At 35.9% G+C, this 22,835-nt stretch overlaps 1 protein-coding gene across 1 annotated transcript in view; it reads right to left on the bottom strand.

Annotated features, from left to right (window-relative positions):
* The window catches only part of RP1 (RP1 axonemal microtubule associated), a 550,286-nt gene that overhangs the window by 368,957 nt on the left and 158,494 nt on the right, over positions 1-22,835 (bottom strand). Inside the window, exons 12-13 of the mRNA XM_053715884.1 lie at positions 7,121-7,224; positions 6,209-6,385 (exon numbers count right to left, since the gene is read on the bottom strand). Coding sequence (XP_053571859.1) covers positions 6,209-6,385; positions 7,121-7,224 — 281 coding nt within the window. The remainder of the gene's footprint in view (positions 1-6,208; positions 6,386-7,120; positions 7,225-22,835) is intronic.

The raw sequence follows: 22,835 nt of genomic DNA, 5'->3' as shown, positions 1-22,835 counted from the left end.
ATATTTCATGGACATAGTCACAATTGTCACCTTGGAATGAAATTAATTGATATTGCACAGGTATATACATATTAACGTATATTGTTACTGTTACTGTGAATTTATTGATTGATGTCAGCAATAATTGAAGGTATTATGAAAATGTTTAGGAAGAAAGCACAAACGGTTCCCCCTTCACAGCCTCAAAATATTGCGGCTTGGGAGGGGACCCCATATCAGGAATTAGCAGGGGAAGTCTTGTCTGGGACTGACCTCAAAGATAACGCTGAATTTTTTGACAAAACAGAACCTTGTGAAGTGTTGAATAAATTACAGAATGTAAAAGTTAAGACACATTCAGACACAGAAAGGTTACATAAGAAATTATGGGTGTTATTACAGGCATACAGAAAGACACACGAGCAGTTAGAGGAAGCTGTAGAGCAGACGGTGTGCCTGCAGAGTCAGAATAAATTGCTATTAAAAAGGAGCCAGTGTTATGAAGATGTAGCTCAACAGGCTGTGGTTAAGGTAGCCAGGGCCAAAGTAAAGCAGAAGGGTGGTAGGTTGAGCAAAAGTAATTTACAATCAGTATTACAGAGCAGGGCCAGATGGGACCCTGGGGGGTGGGATGAAACTTTGCAGAAATGGAAGGTCCATTTGGGAAAAGCAGTAAATGTACTGAATGACAGATCCATCACTGACAGTGAAATCTCACTGTCCAGAATGATAGGCACACAGGAGTACATTGAGCATCATGCTCAACATGCTGTGGTAACGTGTTGGGAAACTAGCCCTGAGGGGAAAATGTTCTTAGTTGATTCCCAAACGAAGTCCACTGGAAAAGGATACCAATACCTGGATGGGACAAAAAGGGCCAGTGCCCCTGAAGCCCCAGGGCCAGGGTTGGACTTGCTTTCGTTGGAGGACCTGGAGTAATATTTCCAGGGCCCATACGAAACAGGCCAAGCTCCCAGTATCAGTATGGTCTATTTTAAGCAGGCTTTGATTGATACTGGAGTGGAGGCAACTTAGATTTATTAGGGGGGGGGGGTGAGACTATAGAAGTAAAACAAGCAGGGGTGGCATTGAAAGTAGGAAGTCTCCCTAAGCAGTGATGTTTTGTTTTAATTGTACCCATCCCAGAGTATTTAATTAGCATAGATGTATTAAAAGGGGAGTTACAATGTAGTGAATGTAGTCAAGGATAGGGAGCAATGATTGGCTGCATGTGCCTGCGGGCAAGTGCTATTTACGGAATTAATTTGAAGTATGTTTCCTTCCTAGATTCTTGTTGACAGGGCTGTTATTGTAACCGGTGCTCTGTTGGGACTCCTTTTGGCCGCATGCGTAAGCCAAGCACTGATGAGCCAGAGGATGAAACGTGAGGTGTCCGGTGCCAGCTATCACACCTTCTATGAGGGAAGCATGACCGTTCCGTATTGCACAACCTGGGCATCCTGCTCCATCCCATTTACCTTTGATGACGACGTAACCTGTTTGACCAAAAATGAATATGGAAGTTGGATGTTCCTTACCAAGCGGGAAAGGGTGGTATTTGAACTATCAGAAGAAGAGACAATTACCTGTGACATCCCTTCCTCCACTGTACATTGTGTAACTAAAGATTTTTGTTCTGCTGCAGTGACCAGGAAAGACTGTAAGGAGTCTAAGGAGGATGAGAGCTGGACAATTGTTTTACAGGATGAGAACTTAATATTTGAATTGCAAGAAGGGGTTGGGTTAATTTGTGAAAATCCCAGTATGCCTTCCACTTCCCCAAAACTAACAGTGGGGATTCAGGAACGCATTTTAGGTTGTAAAACATCCATTGATACACAGGTTCGTGCTGTAATGTTAAACATATCATACACTGATGGGGAACCAGAGGGACTGACATATGTGTGTAAATATACAGGAAAAGAGTCATCTGAACCTCTTTTAATGTATATCAGGAGACCTGTAATGGATGGGAAATTATTAAACAACCGACACAAGGGAAAGAGGGACCATGCACGGCGCCATCTAGGCTCCCTGCATGCCTCCTCATGGGAACTTGATAATACCTTTGTAAAAACTGCCAAAGATGTGTTTAATGTGACAAATTTTCAGGGACCATGTTGGGTATGTGGGTTTGTGCCTCACGGGCAGACTAGGGGTTACCCTTATCTAGGTGTACCTTTAACCATGAGTATGCTTGCCGATATGATTGGGAATAAGACTGTGTGGAATTTTACAGGTCTTAACACACCAGGTAGGGATGACTTGCTGGATAAGTTGCATCTAGCTAATAATGTGACTACAGGTGCTATTATGTTTCAAAATCTAGATGGGGATATAAATAGTACTAATAACCTAACCCAGCTACCTGACATGATAATGTTAATGTATAACATAGGACGGCTAGTTAAAAATAGGACAGGGGTATTCAACATTAAACTGAAATTCTATGACTTCTCATATTTGACTTATGCCCATGAGAAATGGAAGACTAAGTTTGGTGAGCCCAGAGACCTTATTAAAGACTGGTACCAGCTTAATAGGGAAACACTAGCAGGTAACACACGGACTAAGGATGGGAGGAAGCGATTGAATAGGATATGTCCTCCTTTTGTTAAACTGCCAGTGGGATATTATTGGTTGTGTGGGAGGTGGGCAGTAAAGGTAATACCTTGCACCCATTATGGCCCATGCTTTTTAGGATATATATTCCCTGCTTTTAACATAACCACCGCGCTTCCACCGCCTATATTGCATAGAACACGAAGATACCTTGACCTGGACAAAATACACAATGGAGTTAAAATTAGTGAAGGTATGCGCCTGCTTGCAACATTTGTCCCTCATTATGGGGCTGCTACAGCCCTCACTAGATTAAACACGCTAGCTAATTTAGTAGATGAAGCTTTTAATGTAACTGGAGATGCAATAAAGCTTTTAGCATTAGAACAGGAACAAATTAGGATGGTGGCATTACAGAATAGAATGGCTCTAGACTACCTCCTAGCTGCAGAAGGAGGAGTTTGCCAGAGAATCCACCAGCAATGCTGTGTGTACATAGAAGACAATGCAGGTAGAATCAAACATGACCTACACAGATTAGAAGAAGTGCAAAAGCACATACGTGAGGTACATGACGATTCATTTAGCAAATGGCTTAAAGACTTTGACTGGACTTTTGGACTGGGGGGATGGCTTGGAAGCTTAGGCAAAACTATAGTTAAATGGCTATTAATAAGTCTGGCTTGCTTGTGTGGGATATTCATTATAGTAAAAATGTTTGGATGTTTCTGTAATACATTAGGTAGGATGTGTTTTAAACCGAAAGACAATATTACTTGAGTGTTTTAATTATTAAGGTATGTGTTTAGAAACAAGCAAGGTGTCACATGACCAAGGGGTGGAATGTAAGGAAAGTGGTTGCAGTAATTGCTCATATAACACTTGCTTAAACTTGTGTGACTTTGCCTTTAAGAGAGTGAAAGCATTGCACTAACTTGGGTGACTTTGCCTTTAAGAGAGTGTGCCTTTAACAGAGTAAAAGACATTAATTAACTTCAAGTAGATGACACTGAATTTTGCTAAGTCATGCTACAAGTGGTAAACAACCGATGGATGCTGATGATAAGAAGTCAAAACCCAGACAGAACAAGGGTGTAACCTTGGCAGGGGTCACTTACTGACATTAAGGAACACATTGGTATAGGGGCTAATGCCATGGTAATATTGTTAATTATTATTAGGTGCAATAGGCTAATTAATATTAATTGCAATAGGCTAAGTAATAAAGCCATTATTGATGTTTAGCTATTAATTATATCTATGGAAAGATTGTTAAAACTATTATTGATGTATTTGACAAAAGTAACTGCATAAGACCACATAATTAATGTTAGGCAGAAAAACATGTTTGTTTGAAACTAAAGATGACGGCATTGCAGTTTAGGAATACGTCAGAGATAGTACCTGGGTATGCCCTGATAAGCTTGGTTGAGGCTAAAGACAGACTGGCCAGATGTCTTGGGCCAGGGCCAATCTCAGAGGGTGCGGTCTCAGGATCTGTGGAGTTGCGCCAAAACTGTTACACAAGTGAACAGTATAAAGAGGGGTACATCTAGGCAATCTGATCAGTTGTCTAATTGTATTGATTGTCATGTCTGATGTCTGATGTCTGAGTCAGTCTGAGAGTCTGAGTATTTGTGGTGTGTGTATTTGAGTGTATTTTTGGGACCCATGGATGGACGCATCCTCGGTGTTGTTTTTTCCCGCTGATCGCCTGCTTTTCTCCTGGTCCAAAGATTGCCCAGATGTCCCCTCCCATTGCGCCCCGGAAGCGGCAGGATAGGATGATGCAAACAGAGATCACGGTGATGTATTAATTTGATTGTTTAAAACTAGCTAGACTTGTTTTAGGGGTAATACAACATAAGATTGTTATCAGTCGTTGCGCAGGCAACTAAATGCAACTGAAAACTGTATAGATAGTTGTATCTAGAATTGTTTATATAAGCATTGCAATTGCATAGAGTGTTATAAGTATGAATAGTGGTTTGTGGTATTTTGTTTCCATGATTATGTTGCAGAATAAACCATCATTGTTATTATAAGATTGTGAAAACCTGTGTAATGTGTCAGTCATTTCCTTGCTGAAAAGTGATATATATGATAACATCATATCCTGACAAAAAGAATCACATAACATATGTAGACATAAGACGAGTAAGCAGAAGACAGAGGTTTATTCCTGTGTTTACTATTTTTATACCCCTAGTGTCTTTTCTTCGTAATTACCACTGAAAGTAGTGTTTACCACTCACTTTATCAAGAAATGGGGTTTCAAAGATGTAACCAATCTTTTTACAAGATCTTTATTATATTCTGATCTTGCATGACTATTGCTTTGAGATTGTAAAGGATATGTTGGTATTATAAGACTGTTTTGTGTGAGAGTAAGTGTACCAGTTTATAACCTGTTTGTAACCTGCTTTGGTTAGCTCGTGACTACGAATATCCAATTATAAATCTTCTGCCTTAAGGAAAGTCACCTTATCTAATGTATCTATTATATTACTCTTGCTAACTCTTCCAAAGTTCAGTATGTTTATTGCTTAATTTACATGAAGGCCCAGGAGTGGCCTCTTTTTTTTTTTTTTTGCACCTCTTAAATTTGGTCTTTGATGTGTAGGAGGTCCTTGAGTGGCCTTAACTTCTTCTAGGAGGTAAAAAAAAGGGTCATAATTTTACTCAACTATTGTTTTATATCTATATTGTACACACCAAGTGGTCTGAGATCCCATATTGTACCATTTCTTTTGTTTACTGTTGCTATCTTTCTGATTTCAGCCCTCAATAAATATAACATTTTAAAAAAACACAGAAATAATAATTATATGTTTCCTGAAAATGTCCAGTAGTACAAGGTTAGATTTAGATAAGGTTCTAGGACTCATTCTTTCTGCTGCTCACTCCTACAGATGATACAGCACAAGTCTCCAGAACAAACATTTACAGGTATGTGTTTAGCTAGGTCCACAAACCTATGGCACAGTTTCTTAGTTTTCTTTTTTTCTTGACGTCACACAAACTACCACTGAGGGCTTCATGTAGCCCATCAGACACTAGATGGCCATCCCTCATTTAATTATTATTTCTCTGGCTTGTATTCTAGAGCTGCTTCCTTATAGATTTTACTTTTACACATATGTGTTTATATATAACATATATATATATATATATATATATATATATATATATATATATATATATATATATATATATATAAATAAAACTTGCATAAGTAATTAGCACATCTAGGCAAGTATCCCCACTTGCATTTCCCCAGTAAAACTCCATATACATTGTTACCAATGCACAAGAGGATTTTGGGTAAGATATGCAAATTAGATATGCAAAATCTCTGGGATTCCTGTGTTAAAAAAGTATTTGAAGCAAAAAGTCTGAGATTTTGCATATCTAATTTGCATATCTTACCCAGAATCCTCTTGTGCATTGGTAACAATGTATATGGAGTTTTACTGGGGAAAGGCCAGCAGGGATACCTGCCTAGATGTGCTAATTTCCTATGCAAATTATTTTTATTGATTTACTTCTGAGACATGGAGGATTTTAATCTCAAACTTTTATCTCCACCATGTTTTTAATGAATATATACAGTATTTATAGTTACATTGTATATATATATATTTATGTTTATTTATTTACATTTTACCTTAACATGTACAACAAATTCCTTGGAGACCTCTGCATAGCTAGTTGTGTGCCCATTGGCTGGCTCGCCATTACTCTGAAAAGAAACAGTGATGCCTGGCGCTCTTGTAGATTCTAAAGTAATGCAGCGGTTCAGTTGAATATGAATCTGTAGTTCACATAGAATACCACTGTTGTCCTAGAACAAAAAAATATGATAATGACTAATAATGAAACATTTACAGGAGGATTTTGGTATTTTGGATTTCATGCTAATAATTGCAATACTATGTTAGCTAACTTGATTTTTACTGAGACACAGAAAATTATACCAGTTTTCAAATTATTGGTAGCATACTTATTTTAAGTTAGTTTTTATCCTGTAGCACATTTCATTTTTCAGTGGATTTATACTCCTTTAGAACAGCTTATCAAAATATTCTTAAAAGGAGATTTTTTTAAAAATAAAATCTAGCACACTATATACACATACACAGTAGTCCCACAATCCCCCAGCTCTCAAATAGGTTTATTATTTATGGGGTTTTTTCTGTTCTTTGTTAAAAATGGTCATCACATACATTGCAAATATATAGGTATTCCATGGGAGTAACTTCACAGGTATGTTCTAATGTTCTAAACAATGCATCCTAGATTTGGTGAACATTTTCACACATACATGAGAAGTTTTAAGAAATATACTGCATTTATTGTGAAACTTAGTTGGAACTATTATTTGAACTATTACAAAACTTATAATATATATATACTGTATATTAATTAATTTACAAAATGCACATTATATTTGTGTATACATGTTTTGAAAATATGCCCCCTCAGTACTGCTGAGATTTGCATTAATTGGCAATGTGCTTGAAATGACACCAAGCCATGTCCTGTGGAGGTACAAAAAAATGAAAATATGCTCCCATACCATTACAGTGACTGTTCCCTTGTCGATTGCCAAGGCAAGAGTTCTAATCTGATGACTGTTGAACACTCGAACATTTCCTCTTTTCACGATCACGTCAAAAAAACCTGGAACAGTTTACACATTAGTAAGTTTAATTGTTTATTGTTTTTATTTATATGTTGTTCTCAGTGTAACTCAGGCTCTAAAGAATCAACTTGTAAAAGTCAAAAGGCTACAACTATAAAAGCTATACAACAGAAGTGAAAAGAAAAGGGAAATATTGTAACAGTGTAAAGGACACAAAATGTATATATTGTTCACTTCTTGTGGCTTCATTATCTATCCTCATTAGACATGGGTACAGAATTGTTTTTAATTTGAACATAAATCCATTCACCTACTTTTTTCTGTGGGTAACTTTGTCGAGGCAACAGAGTAATATCTGAACAGTAGGTTAAACTTAAAGTAGTAGTCAATGCTACTGCTACAACTCAGCAGCACAAAAAAGAAAATTCTTATTTTTTTATTTATTTATATTATTTTGAATGCATCAGGGTTAGTGAAAAACAAAAGTTAAGTTTACATGCATGGACAGAAATGACCATTGAAGAATACACTATTAGCACTCATGTAGACTTTTTTGACACAAATTGTGAATATTTATTATGAAAAGATTGAATACCAAATGGTAAAGAGAGTTCGCTTTGATCATTAAAACATAACTTTTATTAAATACGCAAAAAACAGGAGTTAAAATAAAGGGATGTGCAATTAAAAACAATAGCTTACTGGGGTGTTATAGAAGACAATCTCTTATATCACGTTAAATGCCTGGGTATGATGGCTAAAAGTAGTTGTGCATACTTGGGTATTCGTAATTTAACCTGCAAGTGTGTGTTAGCACTCTGCAGATAGAAATAATTAAGTTAACCAGTGTTATGTAAATAAACACAAGATAAATAATTAGTATGCAGAGCTTGTATTTAGCATCTATGCCTTGTAGGTTCAGAATATGTGTCTAGTATCCTCTGAGTGTTACCAGAGTATATGCTAGCACAAATTACTGTGAATTTAGTTTAGCATCACGGTGCATAGAGCATAAATATTGTTCTGTTAAGAGATCAATGTTATAGTGCATACTTAGGTATCCATGTTAAATAATTACAGGCAACACTGGGTTAAACAATATGTCTTATCCAGTTAGAGTTGACTGAGTATTACCCAGAGTGTTAAGTTAACCCAGAGTACCATGTATTCAGTTTAACACAGCATTGCGTAGAGCATAGTTTTGCATTTGGTTTATAAGATCAGTGTGATTGGTGCATACTTACGTATCCATATTTATTGACTCACAATAACACAGAGTTAAACATTTGGCCTTGTCCAGTCATAGTAATGGAGTGTGTAACCATTGATGAGGTATAATGCTATGACTCTTTAAGCAAAAATAGTTTCTTTGCAAAATGTTCTTTAATGATCTGGTGTAAATTCTCTTGCAGAGAGTTGCAAAGGATTTGCAAAGAACATTAATGCATTTGGCATCTGTGATATATTGTAATAAAATATTTAATTACAGATATCCTTAACAGTAATTGGATTTGCACAGTACTGCTTCAAAGACAGCTATATTTATACCACAAACATATGTTCATTTAAAGATGGCTGACCTCAGAATAAATAGCGAGAATAATTGCCTGCTATATCGCATATACTAAGCATGAACCAGTATCTGGTAATGCGCTGTATTTAGTTACAACTAAATTCTGTGTACACTATTAGGCAAAAATAAACCCTCGCCCAGTTGATTTTTAGCGGTATAAATAGTGTCCCAGATTAATCTGTATTTCCACAACAGAATATAATGTTTGTCTATAGATAATTAGTTTAGCTGTGTAATGCAGTATCTGGTGCTTCACTGGTCTTATTGTCTGTTTAGCTGAATCGCACACTTGACCAAATGAACATATTACTGACCTAGTATGTTGCAAATTATAAAATGAACTGCTACAAGAGTTGCTAATGGCTTGTCTCTGTACCACATGTGAATCGGTGATACAGGCAGTATTGAGCTTGTATATTGGCCCTCTGTAGCTAATAAAGTAAAATATTATTGCACTCTGATATGCTCCAGTGTAGCGTGAATGCCGACCCAAGTATCCGGTTATGGTCTGCTTAGTTGTATCTAGCGGTAACCTCCTACATAATCTTAAATACTATGTGTGTGAAGTAATTTATGAATATATAATAATAATTGGAGAGCGCTATAACGATAGAACAAGTGGTACCATAACACCATTGACAAGTAATGACACCCCAGATTTAGCTAACCCTAACATACACAGGAGCTCCCTGACTTCTCACCATTGCCCTAACATGTTTCGCCATTCACACAGCTTTCTCAAAGGGGGTGTGCGCGCGTTGCGCTGCAGGTGGCTTTTTATTGCGTGTCAGAAGCTGACTCGCCGCCCATTGGATGACATCATCGGTTTGGCTAATGTACGATCCTGAGTACAAGTATGGGATAACAGCTGATATTTCTATAGAGCTTATCTTGATCGGTGGTATTTAAGTTATGGGGGTACAATGTTTATCGCTGGTGAGAAAAGGCTAATAGATCTATTACCAGTTAATTTATTCAACTATTGTGAAAATAAATAAGTGAATTAAAAAGTAGATCAATTGTGATTGGATAAAAATTGAAATAATTATCTAATGGAAGTGTTGTGCTAATTCTACCTAAGGACATCCATAAATAGATTAATTGTTTTAGTGAATTATGATCATCATCATGGTGTGATTGCTTGTAATCTATAAATAAACTTGAATATTACTAATGGTGGCTGGTGAATTTTGTGTGACTTAACAGTGAAAAAAAGGCATAAATGAGTGAAAAACATTTTAAGTGATTATTACACCCTGAATATAAAAGAAAAATGTGTATTTTTATGCTTTTAAGGGCATCATGATTTTGTTTTGATATATTGAGTTTATAGCATTATACACGATATGCCTATACAGATGGACCCCATACTTTTATTTTTGTATCTCCTGATTGAGATACCTTCAAGGATAGTTAGTTTAATTATTAACATAGGAATATATTTATTTCCCAGTGTGGTAATGAAACTTATCCTCATTTGCATACCAAAGGATCTGAAAATATTTTTATAAAAAATGGGCAAAATTGTTTTGTTCGTTTAACCCCAAAGGGTGAACAGAATTTAACAAGAATATCCATTTTGTTTCTGCTCTTAATAGAGCTTTTTCTTGGTCTCCACCTCTTATGCCCAGGTTAATTTTTTGTAGACTGAAACAGTGTATATCTGATTGTCTTGACCTATGCACTGTAAGGAAATGTCTTGCAACAGAGGTGATAGTTTTCCCTGAGTCGGTGTCTTTTTGAGCATTTTTAATGTTTCTCAGATGTTTCTGTAATCATGTTCTTATTTTTCTAGTGGTCATTCCTACATAGAATCGATTACATTTGCAGATCAAGGCATATACAACCCCTTCAGTATGACAGTCTATGTGCGCATTGATTTTATGTGTTTTACCAAATCTGTCTGTGACTGAGGAAGGATTTTTTAGACGAAAATGCCTCTTCTTCAACAAGCGTACAAGAAGAGGCAGGGGGAAAGCCAAAAAGACAAATGAAAAGCAAAAACAACAGCCACAACAAATCAGAGAGAAAGAATTGGAAACCATACAAAAGAGAACCCAGCCCGTTCTCTCAGATAAGACTGACCAAATGAGGATAATAAACTTATCACATAAATTATTATCAGAGGAACATATCAAAGTACTATCAAGGGGACTTTCATTCTGCCCCAATCCCAAAAGTGATAAATTCGAAGTTATTAAGGATGTGCAATTGTTTCTAAGAAAAATAGCACTAAAAAAGATGTACAGTGCAAGATCAAATAATATTACTGATGAAACAGATACAAGCATTTGGACCAAGGATGAACTATCCACCATAGAAACAATGGAAGACTTACTAAGAGATAGTGAGCCTCCACAGGAAGTTTCTTGGAGAAATAAAATTAAAAACCAATCCAAATTCATGCCCAAAATGAATAATAATCACCATTTGGAAGTTTTTAACAATATGGTATGTAATGAAATTACAAATCTCAATATCTATCAACATAACAATTTATCCTCAAAAGAACAACAAGCCTTATCTGATTTACAAAAGTGGAAAGATGTAATAATAAGAAATTTGGATAAAGGTGGCAATGTAGTCATATGGCCAATTTCAATGTACCTATCCGAAGCTGATAAACAACTCAAAGACATTAAGTGTTACAAAAAACTCCACTTTAATCCAACTAAAGTCTTCTTGGAAAAATATCAGAGCCTGATAGATACTGCAAAAGCCAACTGCAAAATTACACCAAAAGAATATAAATTCCTCACAGTCAAGGAACCAACTACAGCAACATTCTATTTGATCCCAAAAGTGCATAAAAATCAAACTCATCCACCTGGCAGACCAATCGTCTCAGGTATAAACTGCCTCACTGAGAAAGCTAGCAAATATGTTGATTATAGATTGAGAGAATATCTACCTCAGCTATCATCATATGTCCAAGATACTCCAGACGTGTTAAAACAATTGGAACACCTACATGTTGACAGTAACACTTGTCTTGTGATGGCAGACATGGAAGCGTTATATACAAGCATCAACCACGATTTGGGACTAAAAGCAGTTAGGGTTTTTTTACAAATGGGCTCACATGAAGACATCTCTCATGATGAATTTATACTAAAGCTTCTGAGCTTTGTCCTCCATCATAATTACTTTACCTTCAATCATGGATTCTATTTGCAAATAAGAGGAACGGCGATGGGCACTTCATGTGCGCCCACGTACGCGAACCTCTTCTTAGGGTGGTGGGAGCAGAATAGAGTGTTCTCAGACAAAAATTCCAAATATATGTCACAAATACCCTTGTGGCTACGATATATAGATGATGTGTTATTCCTATGGGAAGGAACCAAACAAGAACTAGACACATTCCTGGAAAATCTAAACACAAATGATCTGATCATCAAATTAACGCATGATGCAAGCCTAACTGAAATTACATTCTTGAATCTACGAATCAGCAAAAACCCAAATGGAACAATCAGCACTGATGTTTATAGAAAAGCAACCGCAACAAACTGTATATTACACTCTACTAGCGCTCATGCACCAAGTACAGCAAAATCCCTACCAACAGGAGAATTTCTCAGGATGAAGCGCAACTGCTCAACTGAAGAAAACTATAAACACAGAGCAAAAGAAGTAACAGAAAGATTGTTACAAAGGGGTTACAGTAAGAGATCCATTAAAAAGGCGGAGCATAGAGCCAGACATACACCCAGACATAAACTGTTAACAAAGAAAACAGATGTTAAATGCAAGGAAGAAATCAGGTTCATCACCACTTACAACCCACAAACCAATAAAGTAATTGAAATATTACAAAACAACTGGTATATTCTAAAAGCAGATCCCATGCTAGCAACCATTCTGGATGACAGAGTGGCAGTGGGTTATAAAAGAGCGAAAAAACTTAAAGACCTGATTAGTCCCAGCCATTTTTCTGGGGAGAGAACATTAACTAAATTGACACGCGTCTCTTTCAAATGTGGATCATGTAGCACGTGCATTACATGCTTAAGAAAAGAACAGTCACAGACAGATTTGGTAAAACACATAAGATCAATGCGCACAAAGACTGCCATACTGAAGGGGTTGTATATGCCTTGATCTGCAAATGTAATCGATTCTATGTAGGAATGACCACTAGAAAAATAAGAACACGATTACAGGAACATCTGAGAAACATTAAAAATGCTCAAAAAGACACCGACTCAGGGAAAACTATCACCTCTGTTGCAAGACATTTCCTTACAGTGCATAGGTCAAGACAATCAGATATACACTGTTTCGGTCTACAAAAATTAACCTGGGCATAAGAGGTGGAGACCAAGAAAAAGCTCTATTAAGAGCAGAAACAAAATGGATATTCTTGTTAAATTCTGTTCACCCTTTGGGGTTAAACGAACAAAACAATTTTGCCCATTTTTTATAAAAATATTTTCAGATCCTTTGGTATGCAAATGAGGATAAGTTTCATTACCACACTGGGAAATAAATATATTTCTATGTTAATAATTAAACTAACTATCCTTGAAGGTATCTCAATCAGGAGATACAAAAATAAAAGTATGGGGTCCATCTGTATAGGCATATCGTGTATAATGCTATAAACTCAATATATCAAAACACAATCATGATGCCCTTAAAGCATAAAAATACACATTTTTCTTTTATATTCAGGGTGTAATAATCACTTAAAATGTTTTTCACTCATTTATGCCTTTTTTTCACTGTTAAGTCACACAAAATTCACCAGCCACCATTAGTAATATTCAAGTTTATTTATAGATTACAAGCAATCACACCATGATGATGATCATAATTCACTAAAACAATTCATCTATTTATGGATGTCCTTAGGTAGAATTAGCACAACACTTCCATTAGATAATTATTTCAATTTTTATCCAATCACAATTGATCTACTTTTTAATTCACTTATTTATTTTCACAATAGTTGAATAAATTAACTGGTAATAGATCTATTAGCCTTTTCTCACCAGCGATAAACATTGTACCCCCATAACTTAAATACCACCGATCAAGATAAGCTCTATAGAAATATCAGCTGTTATCCCATACTTGTACTCAGGATCGTAACATTAGCCAAACCGATGATGTCATCCAATGGGCGGCGAGTCAGCTTCTGACACGCAATAAAAAGCCACAATTACAATAAATATACCAAATATCACAAAGAAAAAAAAAAGTGAAATAAATGTGATAACAAAAATCATAAAAGGAAAACCAAATAAAGTTCTGAATAAAGGATATGTCTGTGTCCTCTGGATGAGTTTTTCAGCTTGTTAGCATTCCTCAGTGAGATCCCATAAAAAAGGAAACAGAGAATTGCAACATAGTGTGAATCTGTAATGGCACTTTGAGGAAGTAGTTGTTTTGTAACAAATGACTACTCACATTTGTTGGAGCTTTCCACTAAGCTCAAGGATATGTGCACTCCCACTTTATACTGATGGGAAAACAGTACACTAGGCAAAACTTGGATAAAAATTTATTTTAAAATATATAAAAGCGTCACATAAGCCTTGATAACACCACAATGTAAGGGTACAAAAGCAGATATGCTGTAATAAATGCTTCAAATCGCCAAACTTGCAAAGAGGTAAATGGATCAGCAGGAGTGTGACCGCCGAAACCAAAACCTCTTTAGTAGCAAGACAGTAGCGCTAAGCCCCCAGGTGTCCTGGCTAGTGTAGAGACGTGATAAAACTCAATATAGAACAGTTCAGTTCCAACGTACGTTTCGCAGGTATGCTTTGTCAAGGAATCCTTGACAAAGCATACCTGCGAAACGTACGTTGGAACTGAACTGTTCTATATTGAGTTTTATCACGTCTCTACACTAGCCAGGACACCTGGGGGCTTAGCGCTACTGTCTTGCTACTAAAGAGGTTTTGGTTTCGGCGGTCACACTCCTGCTGATCCATTTACCTCTTTGCAAGTTTGGCGATTTGAAGCATTTATTACAGCATATCTGCTTTTGTACCCTTACATTGTGGTGTTATCAAGGCTTATGTGACGCTTTTATATATTTTAAAATAAATTTGTATCCAAGTTTTGCCTAGTGTACTGTTTTCCCATCAGTATAAAGTGGGAGTGCACATATCCTTGAGCTTAGTGGAAAGCTCCAACAAATGTGAGTAGTCATTTGTTACAAAACAACTACTTCCTCAAAGTGCCATTACAGATTCACACTATATTGCAATTTTCTGTTTCCTTTTTTATGGGATCTCACTGAGGAATGCTAACAAGCTGAAAAACTCATCCAGAGGACACAGACATATCCTTTATTCAGAACTTTATTTGGTTTTCCTTTTATGATTTTTGTTATCACATTTATTTCACGCAATAAAAAGCCACCTGCAGCGCAACGCGCGCACACCCACTTTGAGAAAGCCGTGTGAATGGCGAAACATGTTAGGGCAATGGTGAGAAGTCAGGGAGCTCCTGTGTATGTTAGGGTTAGCTAAATCTGGGGTGTCATTACTTGTCAATGGTGTTATGGTACCACTTGTTCTATCGTTATAGCGCTCTCCAATTATTATTATATATTCATAAATTACTTCACACACATAGTATTTAAGATTATGTAGGAGGTTACCGCTAGATACAACTAAGCAGACCATAACCGGATACTTGGGTCGGCATTCACGCTACACTGGAGCATATCAGAGTGCAATAATATTTTACTTTATTAGCTACAGAGGGCCAATATACAAGCTCAATACTGCCTGTATCACCGATTCACATGTGGTACAGAGACAAGCCATTAGCAACTCTTGTAGCAGTTCATTTTATAATTTGCAACATACTAGGTCAGTAATATGTTTACTTTGGTCAAGTGTGCGATTCAGCTAAACAGACAATAAGACCAGTGAAGCACCAGATACTGCATTACACAGCTAAACTAATTATCTATAGACAAACATTATATTCTGTTGTGGAAATACAGATTAATCTGGGACACTATTTATACAGCTAAAAATCAACTGGGCGAGGGTTTATTTTTGCCTAATAGTGTACACAGAATTTAGTTGTAACTAAATACAGCGCATTACCAGATACTGGTTCATGCTTAGTATATGCGATATAGCAAGGCAATTATTCTCGCTATTTATTCTGAGGTCAGCCATCTTTAAATGAACATATGTTTGTGGTATAAATATAGCTGTCTTTGAAGCAGTACTGTGCAAATCCAATTACTGTTAAGGATATCTGTAATTAAATATTTTATTACAATATATCACAGATGCCAAATGCATTAATGTTCTTTGCAAATCCTTTGCAACTCTCTGCAAGAGAATTTACACCAGATCATTAAAGAACATTTTGCAAAGAAACTATTTTTGCTTAAAGAGTCATAGCATTATACCTCATCAATGGTTACACACTCCATTACTATGACTGGACAAGGCCAAATGTTTAACTCTGTGTTATTGTGAGTCGATAAATATGGATACGTAAGTATGCACCAATCACACTGATCTTATAAACCAAATGCAAAACTATGCTCTACGCAATGCTGTGTTAAACTGAATACATGGTACTCTGGGTTAACTTAACACTCTGGGTAATACTCAGACAACTCTAACTGGATAAGACATATTGTTTAACCCAGCGTTGCCTGTAATTATTTAACATGGATACCTAAGTATGCACTATAACATTGATCTCTTAACAGAACAATATTTATGCTCTATGCACTGTGATGCTAAACTAAATTCACAGTAATTTGTGCTAGCATATACTCTGGTAACACTCAGAGGATACTAGACACATATTCTGAACCTACAAGGCATAGATGCTAAATACAAGCTCTGCATACTAATTATTTATCTTGTGTTTATTTACATAACACTGGTTAACTTAAATATTTCTATCTGCAGAGTGCTAACACACACTTGCAGGTTAAATTACGAATACCCAAGTATGCACAACTACTTTTAGCCATCATACCCAGGCATTTAACGTGATATAAGAGATTGTCTTCTATAACACCCCAGTAAGCTATTGTTTTTAATTGCACATCCCTTTATTTTATCTCCTGTTTTTTGCGTATTTAATAAAAGTTATGTTTTAATGATCAAAGCGAACTCTCTTTACCATTTGGTATTCAATCTTTTCATAATAAATATTCACAATTTGTGTCAAAAAAAGTCTACATGAGTGCTAATAGTGTATACTTCAATAGTCATTTCTGTCCATGTTTCTCTCTGAAATTAAAATAAATACACAGCACCAACTACCCTGTGATTATATGTATTATAACAAGTAATCAATCAAGGGTGTAGTCATAACTACCGACCAGGCAGTGCCATTGGAACCCTCTTTTTAGCTTCAGAAGTTTACATGCATATTGGCAGAAATAAACATGTAATTCTAAAGCCTTTCCCATCTTTAGATTAACGGTTTAATTGCATGAATCAATCAACATTTTTTTTTGTCATATGCGTCTGTTTGTTAACTTATTTACTCTGTGTCTGACGAATGCAAAAAATAGCAAAAATGTGTATATTTTACAAAATTTGTCAGTAAACATCATGTTTATTTTTTCAAAAAGTTTTTAAACTTCACCTGGTTTTATAATGTATTACAAGACTACACATATAGGGCTAGATTACAAGTTGAGCACAAAATATTGCTTCCGCAAAAGCAATATTTGTGCTCAACTTAGTAATACGAGAGCACGCAAATGTGCGCTGGTATTACAAGTGTGGTGCAATGCAAACATGACCTCTCTTTCGCATTGCACTGAAGCATTGCGCTCATGAGAGCACGCTTCCATAGACTCCAATGGGAGCCTCGTTCGGATGACGTCATAGCATTACGAAGGGGGTAAATTGCAAAGCAATGGGCAGAAAATATAAATATATATAGTGCAGTTTAAAAAAAAATGAACAAGGGACCTTTCATGTTATTTTGGGGGCAATTGGGGGACATTAAAAAAAAATTTTGAGCGCTAATTGCTACCGCAAACTCACTTATAATGGCTGGTTATTTATTGCGTGTCCGTTAATGGGTGAATTTGCCCATATTCGGGCGTGCGATAAATTAGCGATCCACTTGTAATCTAGTCTTATTTATTTTAACATAAGTTTATACGGGTTCATGCTGCAATGTAGTGCAAGTGTTTCAGCTATAATTTTTTCTTTACAACACTGATAAGGGTAGAGCTTAAGTTTTAGTACTATCTACCACCATAATTTTCATCTTTTTGAAACAGCAATTTTATGGCTGCTGGATCTGAGAGGGATCTGGGCACTTATGACTAATTTCTGTTTTATCAGCATAATAGCATTTAACTGTAGTATTTTACACATTGAATAAAGTGTTATAAATACACTCCAGAGTTTTTTTTCTGTCTAATGAGCACAATTCTTTGACCTTCCTGAGATATTTAGGTCCACATTACAAGTGGTGCACTAATTAACACTTCTGCTCGAACTTTAATTGCGCTAGAAGTAAGCTTTTTGCGCTAGTCAGTTTGTGCTCGTATTATAAGTTGAAAGTAAACAGTTTTCACCTGCCCACTAACCCGACGAGCACAAAAAGCTAAAAAAGTAGTAGAGACAAAGCGCTACAACAGCAAAAGATACCAGGAGGATGAATTTGTAAAAATCTATAAATATTTATTTAGCTTGCCAAATTATTTCTTTAAAAATGACTTCCGGCATAGAAATGTATATTCAATAGTACTTACTAAAAACACATATTATCATAGGTTTTTACACTTGTATATGAAATGATCAGTACTCCAACAGACAAACAGGGACGTCTCCCTTAAAAAGAGTATACAAATTGATCTATAACAAAAAACTTCACATATGTTAGCAATATAAAATGCACCACACTAATATCCACTTTTTAGTATCAGTACAATGTCTTAATGCAGTAAGGCCTCGTATGAGTTCAAGTAACAGTCTTGTTTGTATGGTATAACAAAATATAAAATGCACCAAACACTTATCCGTTTGTATGTTTTTACAGAGAATTTCAATTTAGTCAGGCTTCTTGTATAAATAACATTTCTGTTTGCTCCTATATTAGCAAGGACACAAATGTGAAAAAGATATTGCCTTTTTGTTTAATCGCTGTACATGGGGTTACATAGCAGCACTTGGAAGTATATATGTAGCTTTACCGGCTGTGCGTATAGAATAATCTTATCAGTCGTATGGTTCTCAGCTTCTTTGTATATTTCCCTTTTAAGGCTCCACTATGAGATTGTGTCTGCTGCAATGTAACCCTACAGAGTGTACCAGGACTTCACTGGTGTTTCCCCAGAGCGTTATGTTCGGTAGCTCAATCATTTTGGTGTTGCTCAATCGGCATCTGTTGATCCTATGTGACTTGTGGCGTCACTTGATTGACAAGAGTTGTAAGGAGTATAGCTGGATACAATGTAGCAATGGCCGTTGCAAAAATAATAATTTTCCTCTTGCCCTCCGTTTACCATGTAAACTCCTCAGGGTTGAAGTGGAATTCTCAAATAGTCAGTTCAGATGCATTATACGTCAACGCGTTTCACCACTTTGTGGGCTTTATCAAGACATAAGGTATTGAGCTTTCTCTTGCTTTTTAAATAGCCCTCCTCTCATTTTCATTGGTCCTCCGTTGTTCAAAAATTTAAGTTGGATTTGTGTGGTTTTGTGCAAACATATATTCTTAAAGGGACAGTCTACACCAAAAGTTTTCTTATGTAAAAAGATAGATAATCCATTTATTATCCATTTCCCGTTTTTGCATAACCAACACAGTTATATTAATATACTTTTTACCTCTGTGATTACCTTGTAGCTAAGCCTCTGCAGACAGCCTCCTTATATAAGTGCTTTTGACAGACATGCAGTGAAGTCAATCAGTGAAGACTCCTAAATAACTTCACGGGAGTGAGCACAATGTTATCTATATGACACACATGAACTAACACTGTCTAACTGTGAAAAACTTTCAAAATGCTCTGAGCTAAGAGGGGGTTTTCAACGGTTTAGAAATCAGTATGAGCCTAGCTAGGTTTAGCTTTTCAAAAATACCACCAAGGGAACAATCAAATTTGATGATAAAAGTACATTGGAAAGTTATTTAAAATTGCATGCTCTATCTGAATCATGAAAGTTTAGTTTTGACTATACTGTCCATTTAAGGTGAATATGTGTGGTTATTCATATATTCAAAATTGCTCAGATTCTTATATAAACAGGAATATCATCAATATCCATTGTAGCAATTAACATGATATTCAATATTAAAACACCAAAAATTAGGAATTTGGGATCTAGGTAAAAAAGGTACAAAAAATGAGTTATTATCAATAGACCTGCAGTCAAAATGTCTTCTATTTTCCTAAAATTAATAATTATATATTATATACATCTATATGTAGATCCCACAATTATTAATAGGTACACTTTTCACTATTTATACAATTTAAAAGTATCACTGAAAATATAAATTAGTGATTAAAAGGTGTGAAACTGTGTATATACTGTAGATACCATAATAATTTATCAATATCTATCATTTATAGATCGCTAAATGAAAACTCGGTTTAGTGAATGTGAATAGAATAAAAAGTGAAATAAAATGATGAATTAAATAAAATAGTGATTGGAGGTTATAATATTACCTCATTATGTCAGAAAAGGGGAGATATCAATCTCTGAATTCAGGCCTTCTGGGTATAGGGTTTGCATGTTGTATATTAACTCTGCTTCTTTCTTTAATATTTTCAGTTAAAAATTGCCTCCCCTTCAGTCAGGTTTAACCTTTTGTAACCCCAAAAACTAAAATGTTTGAGATTGTTTTGATGTATTGTGTGAAAGTGGTTGTATAAGTGTGTGTCTTGGTTACCCCTCTCATGATAAATGCTCTCGTATACATTCTCTTAATGTACGTGTGGTTATATATATAACTTATATAACTACATTAAGAGAATGTATACGAGAGCATTTATCATGAGAGGGGTAACCAAGACACACACTTATACAACCACTTTCGCACAATACATCAAAACAATCTCAAAATTTTTCTAACATCTAAGCTCTCATATCTTTGAACCTTTATAACTTTTGTGTGCAATATTGTTTTTGAATATTTTTATTAGATAGTATTATTATGAGTGTAACTATACTTTGTAATGTATTTTTTATGTGTTTTGTGCAACTTTTATGTTTCAAAAAACAGATAACCCGAGCTCTGAAGTCGCGGTAATCATTCTAGCGTAAATCGCTATTGCGCTCAAGTGATTCCATTTACTTTGAACTAGTAATATGAGCAGTAAGCCCAACAAGCTCTAGTACCTATATTTTTAGTTCATATTTGCCTAATATTTTCCACAGCTGGTGAACATGAACATACAGTAGGTAGTCATGTAACCCCACTAGACAAATAGAAATAAATACATTTTTAATAAAATTAATAACTTTTTAAAGGCACTGACATGGGAAAGGCATAGTGCCATAAAAATACCACTATGAAGTTGTTGTACATAGGGCCAGATTACAAATGGAGTGTTAAATATCACTTCCGTGCTCCACTTTGTAATACCAGAACACGATAATGTGCACTGGTATTACAAGTTAATCGCAATGTGAGAGCCTGCTTCCATAGACTCCTAGACGGCATCAGGGCTTGCGCAGTGAAGGAAGTATGTTACCCAGCGATGGGCAGAATTTTTAAATATATATATGTATATGAATATATACATATATATTTATGTCTATAATAAGTGTATATAAAATGCATACAAAAAGAACTGTTCCCACTGTCACACAAGGTGAACAAATAAACGTAATGTCCCAGGGATAAGTTAATGTTGTAAGCTAGTAAACTTGTCGATCCCTTATCCGGAATAGCTGTGTCAGCGAAGAAACCAACCAAAAGCTAGACAAGCAGTGTTCAAAGATGGCATCAGGGCTCGCGCAGCGAAGGAGGTATGTAACCCAGAGATGGGCAGCATTTTTAAATATATATATGTATATGAATATATGCATATATATTTATGTGTATAATAAGTGTATATACACAAATTAACACTTAAATATACAGTCATGGCCAAAAATATTGGCACCCCTGCATTTCTTTCAGATAATGCACCACTTCGCCCAGAAAATTATTGCAATTTCAAATGTTTAGGCATTCTCATGTTTATTTTTTTGGGTTTGTATTGGTATGACATTAAAAAGTGGAGGAAAAAAATCCAAATCTGACACATTCCACACAAAACTACACAAACGGACTGGACAAAATTATTGGCACCTTCTCAAAATTGCAAGAAATAATTGCATTCCAAGTTTGTGATGCTCCTGTAATTTGTAATTAAACTCACCTGCTTCAATTAACAGGTGCTGATAAAATATAGAAATCACACCGGCAACCAGTGGAGAAAATTGACTAAACCTTTCTGTTGTGTGTCTCTGTGTGCCACACTAAGCATAGAGAAGATAAAGAGCAGCAAAAAATTGTCTGAGGATAAAAAAAAAAAAAATTGTGGAAAAGCACGGACAATCTCAAGGGTAAAAGTCCATCTCCAGAGATCTTAGTGTTCCTGTGTCCACTGAGCGCAACATTGTCAAGAAGTTTACAGCCCATGGCATTGAAGCTAATCTCCCTGGACGTGGACGAAAGAGAAAAATTGATCAAAGATTGTAACAAAGGATTGTTCAAGCTGACCTTTAGTCACAGGATAACATAAAAAAGCCAGATTGGAGTTTGCCAAAAATTAACTGAGGAAGCCAAAATCCTTTTGGGAGAATGTGCTATGGACAGACGAAACAAAATTACAGCTTTTTGGTAAAGCCCAACATTCTACTGTTTTCCGAAAAAGAAATGAGGCTTTTAAAGAAAAGAATACAGTCCCTACAGTCAAATATGGTGAGTGTCAATTATGTTTTGGGATTGCTTTGCTGCTGCAGACACTGGAAGTTTTGACTGTGTGCCTGGCATTATGAAATCTGAAGACTACCAAATAATTCTGTGGTGCTATGTAGGTGCCCAGTGCCAGAAAGTTGGGTCTCCGTCAGAGGTCATGGGTCTTACAGCAGGACAATGACCCAAAGC

This window comes from Bombina bombina, chromosome 5, assembly GCF_027579735.1.
Source record: "Bombina bombina isolate aBomBom1 chromosome 5, aBomBom1.pri, whole genome shotgun sequence".
In the NCBI taxonomy this organism is placed as follows: Eukaryota; Metazoa; Chordata; class Amphibia; order Anura; family Bombinatoridae; genus Bombina; species Bombina bombina.
Note: the sequence above shows the minus strand (reverse complement) of the source record. Positions and strands in the feature narration are given on the sequence as shown.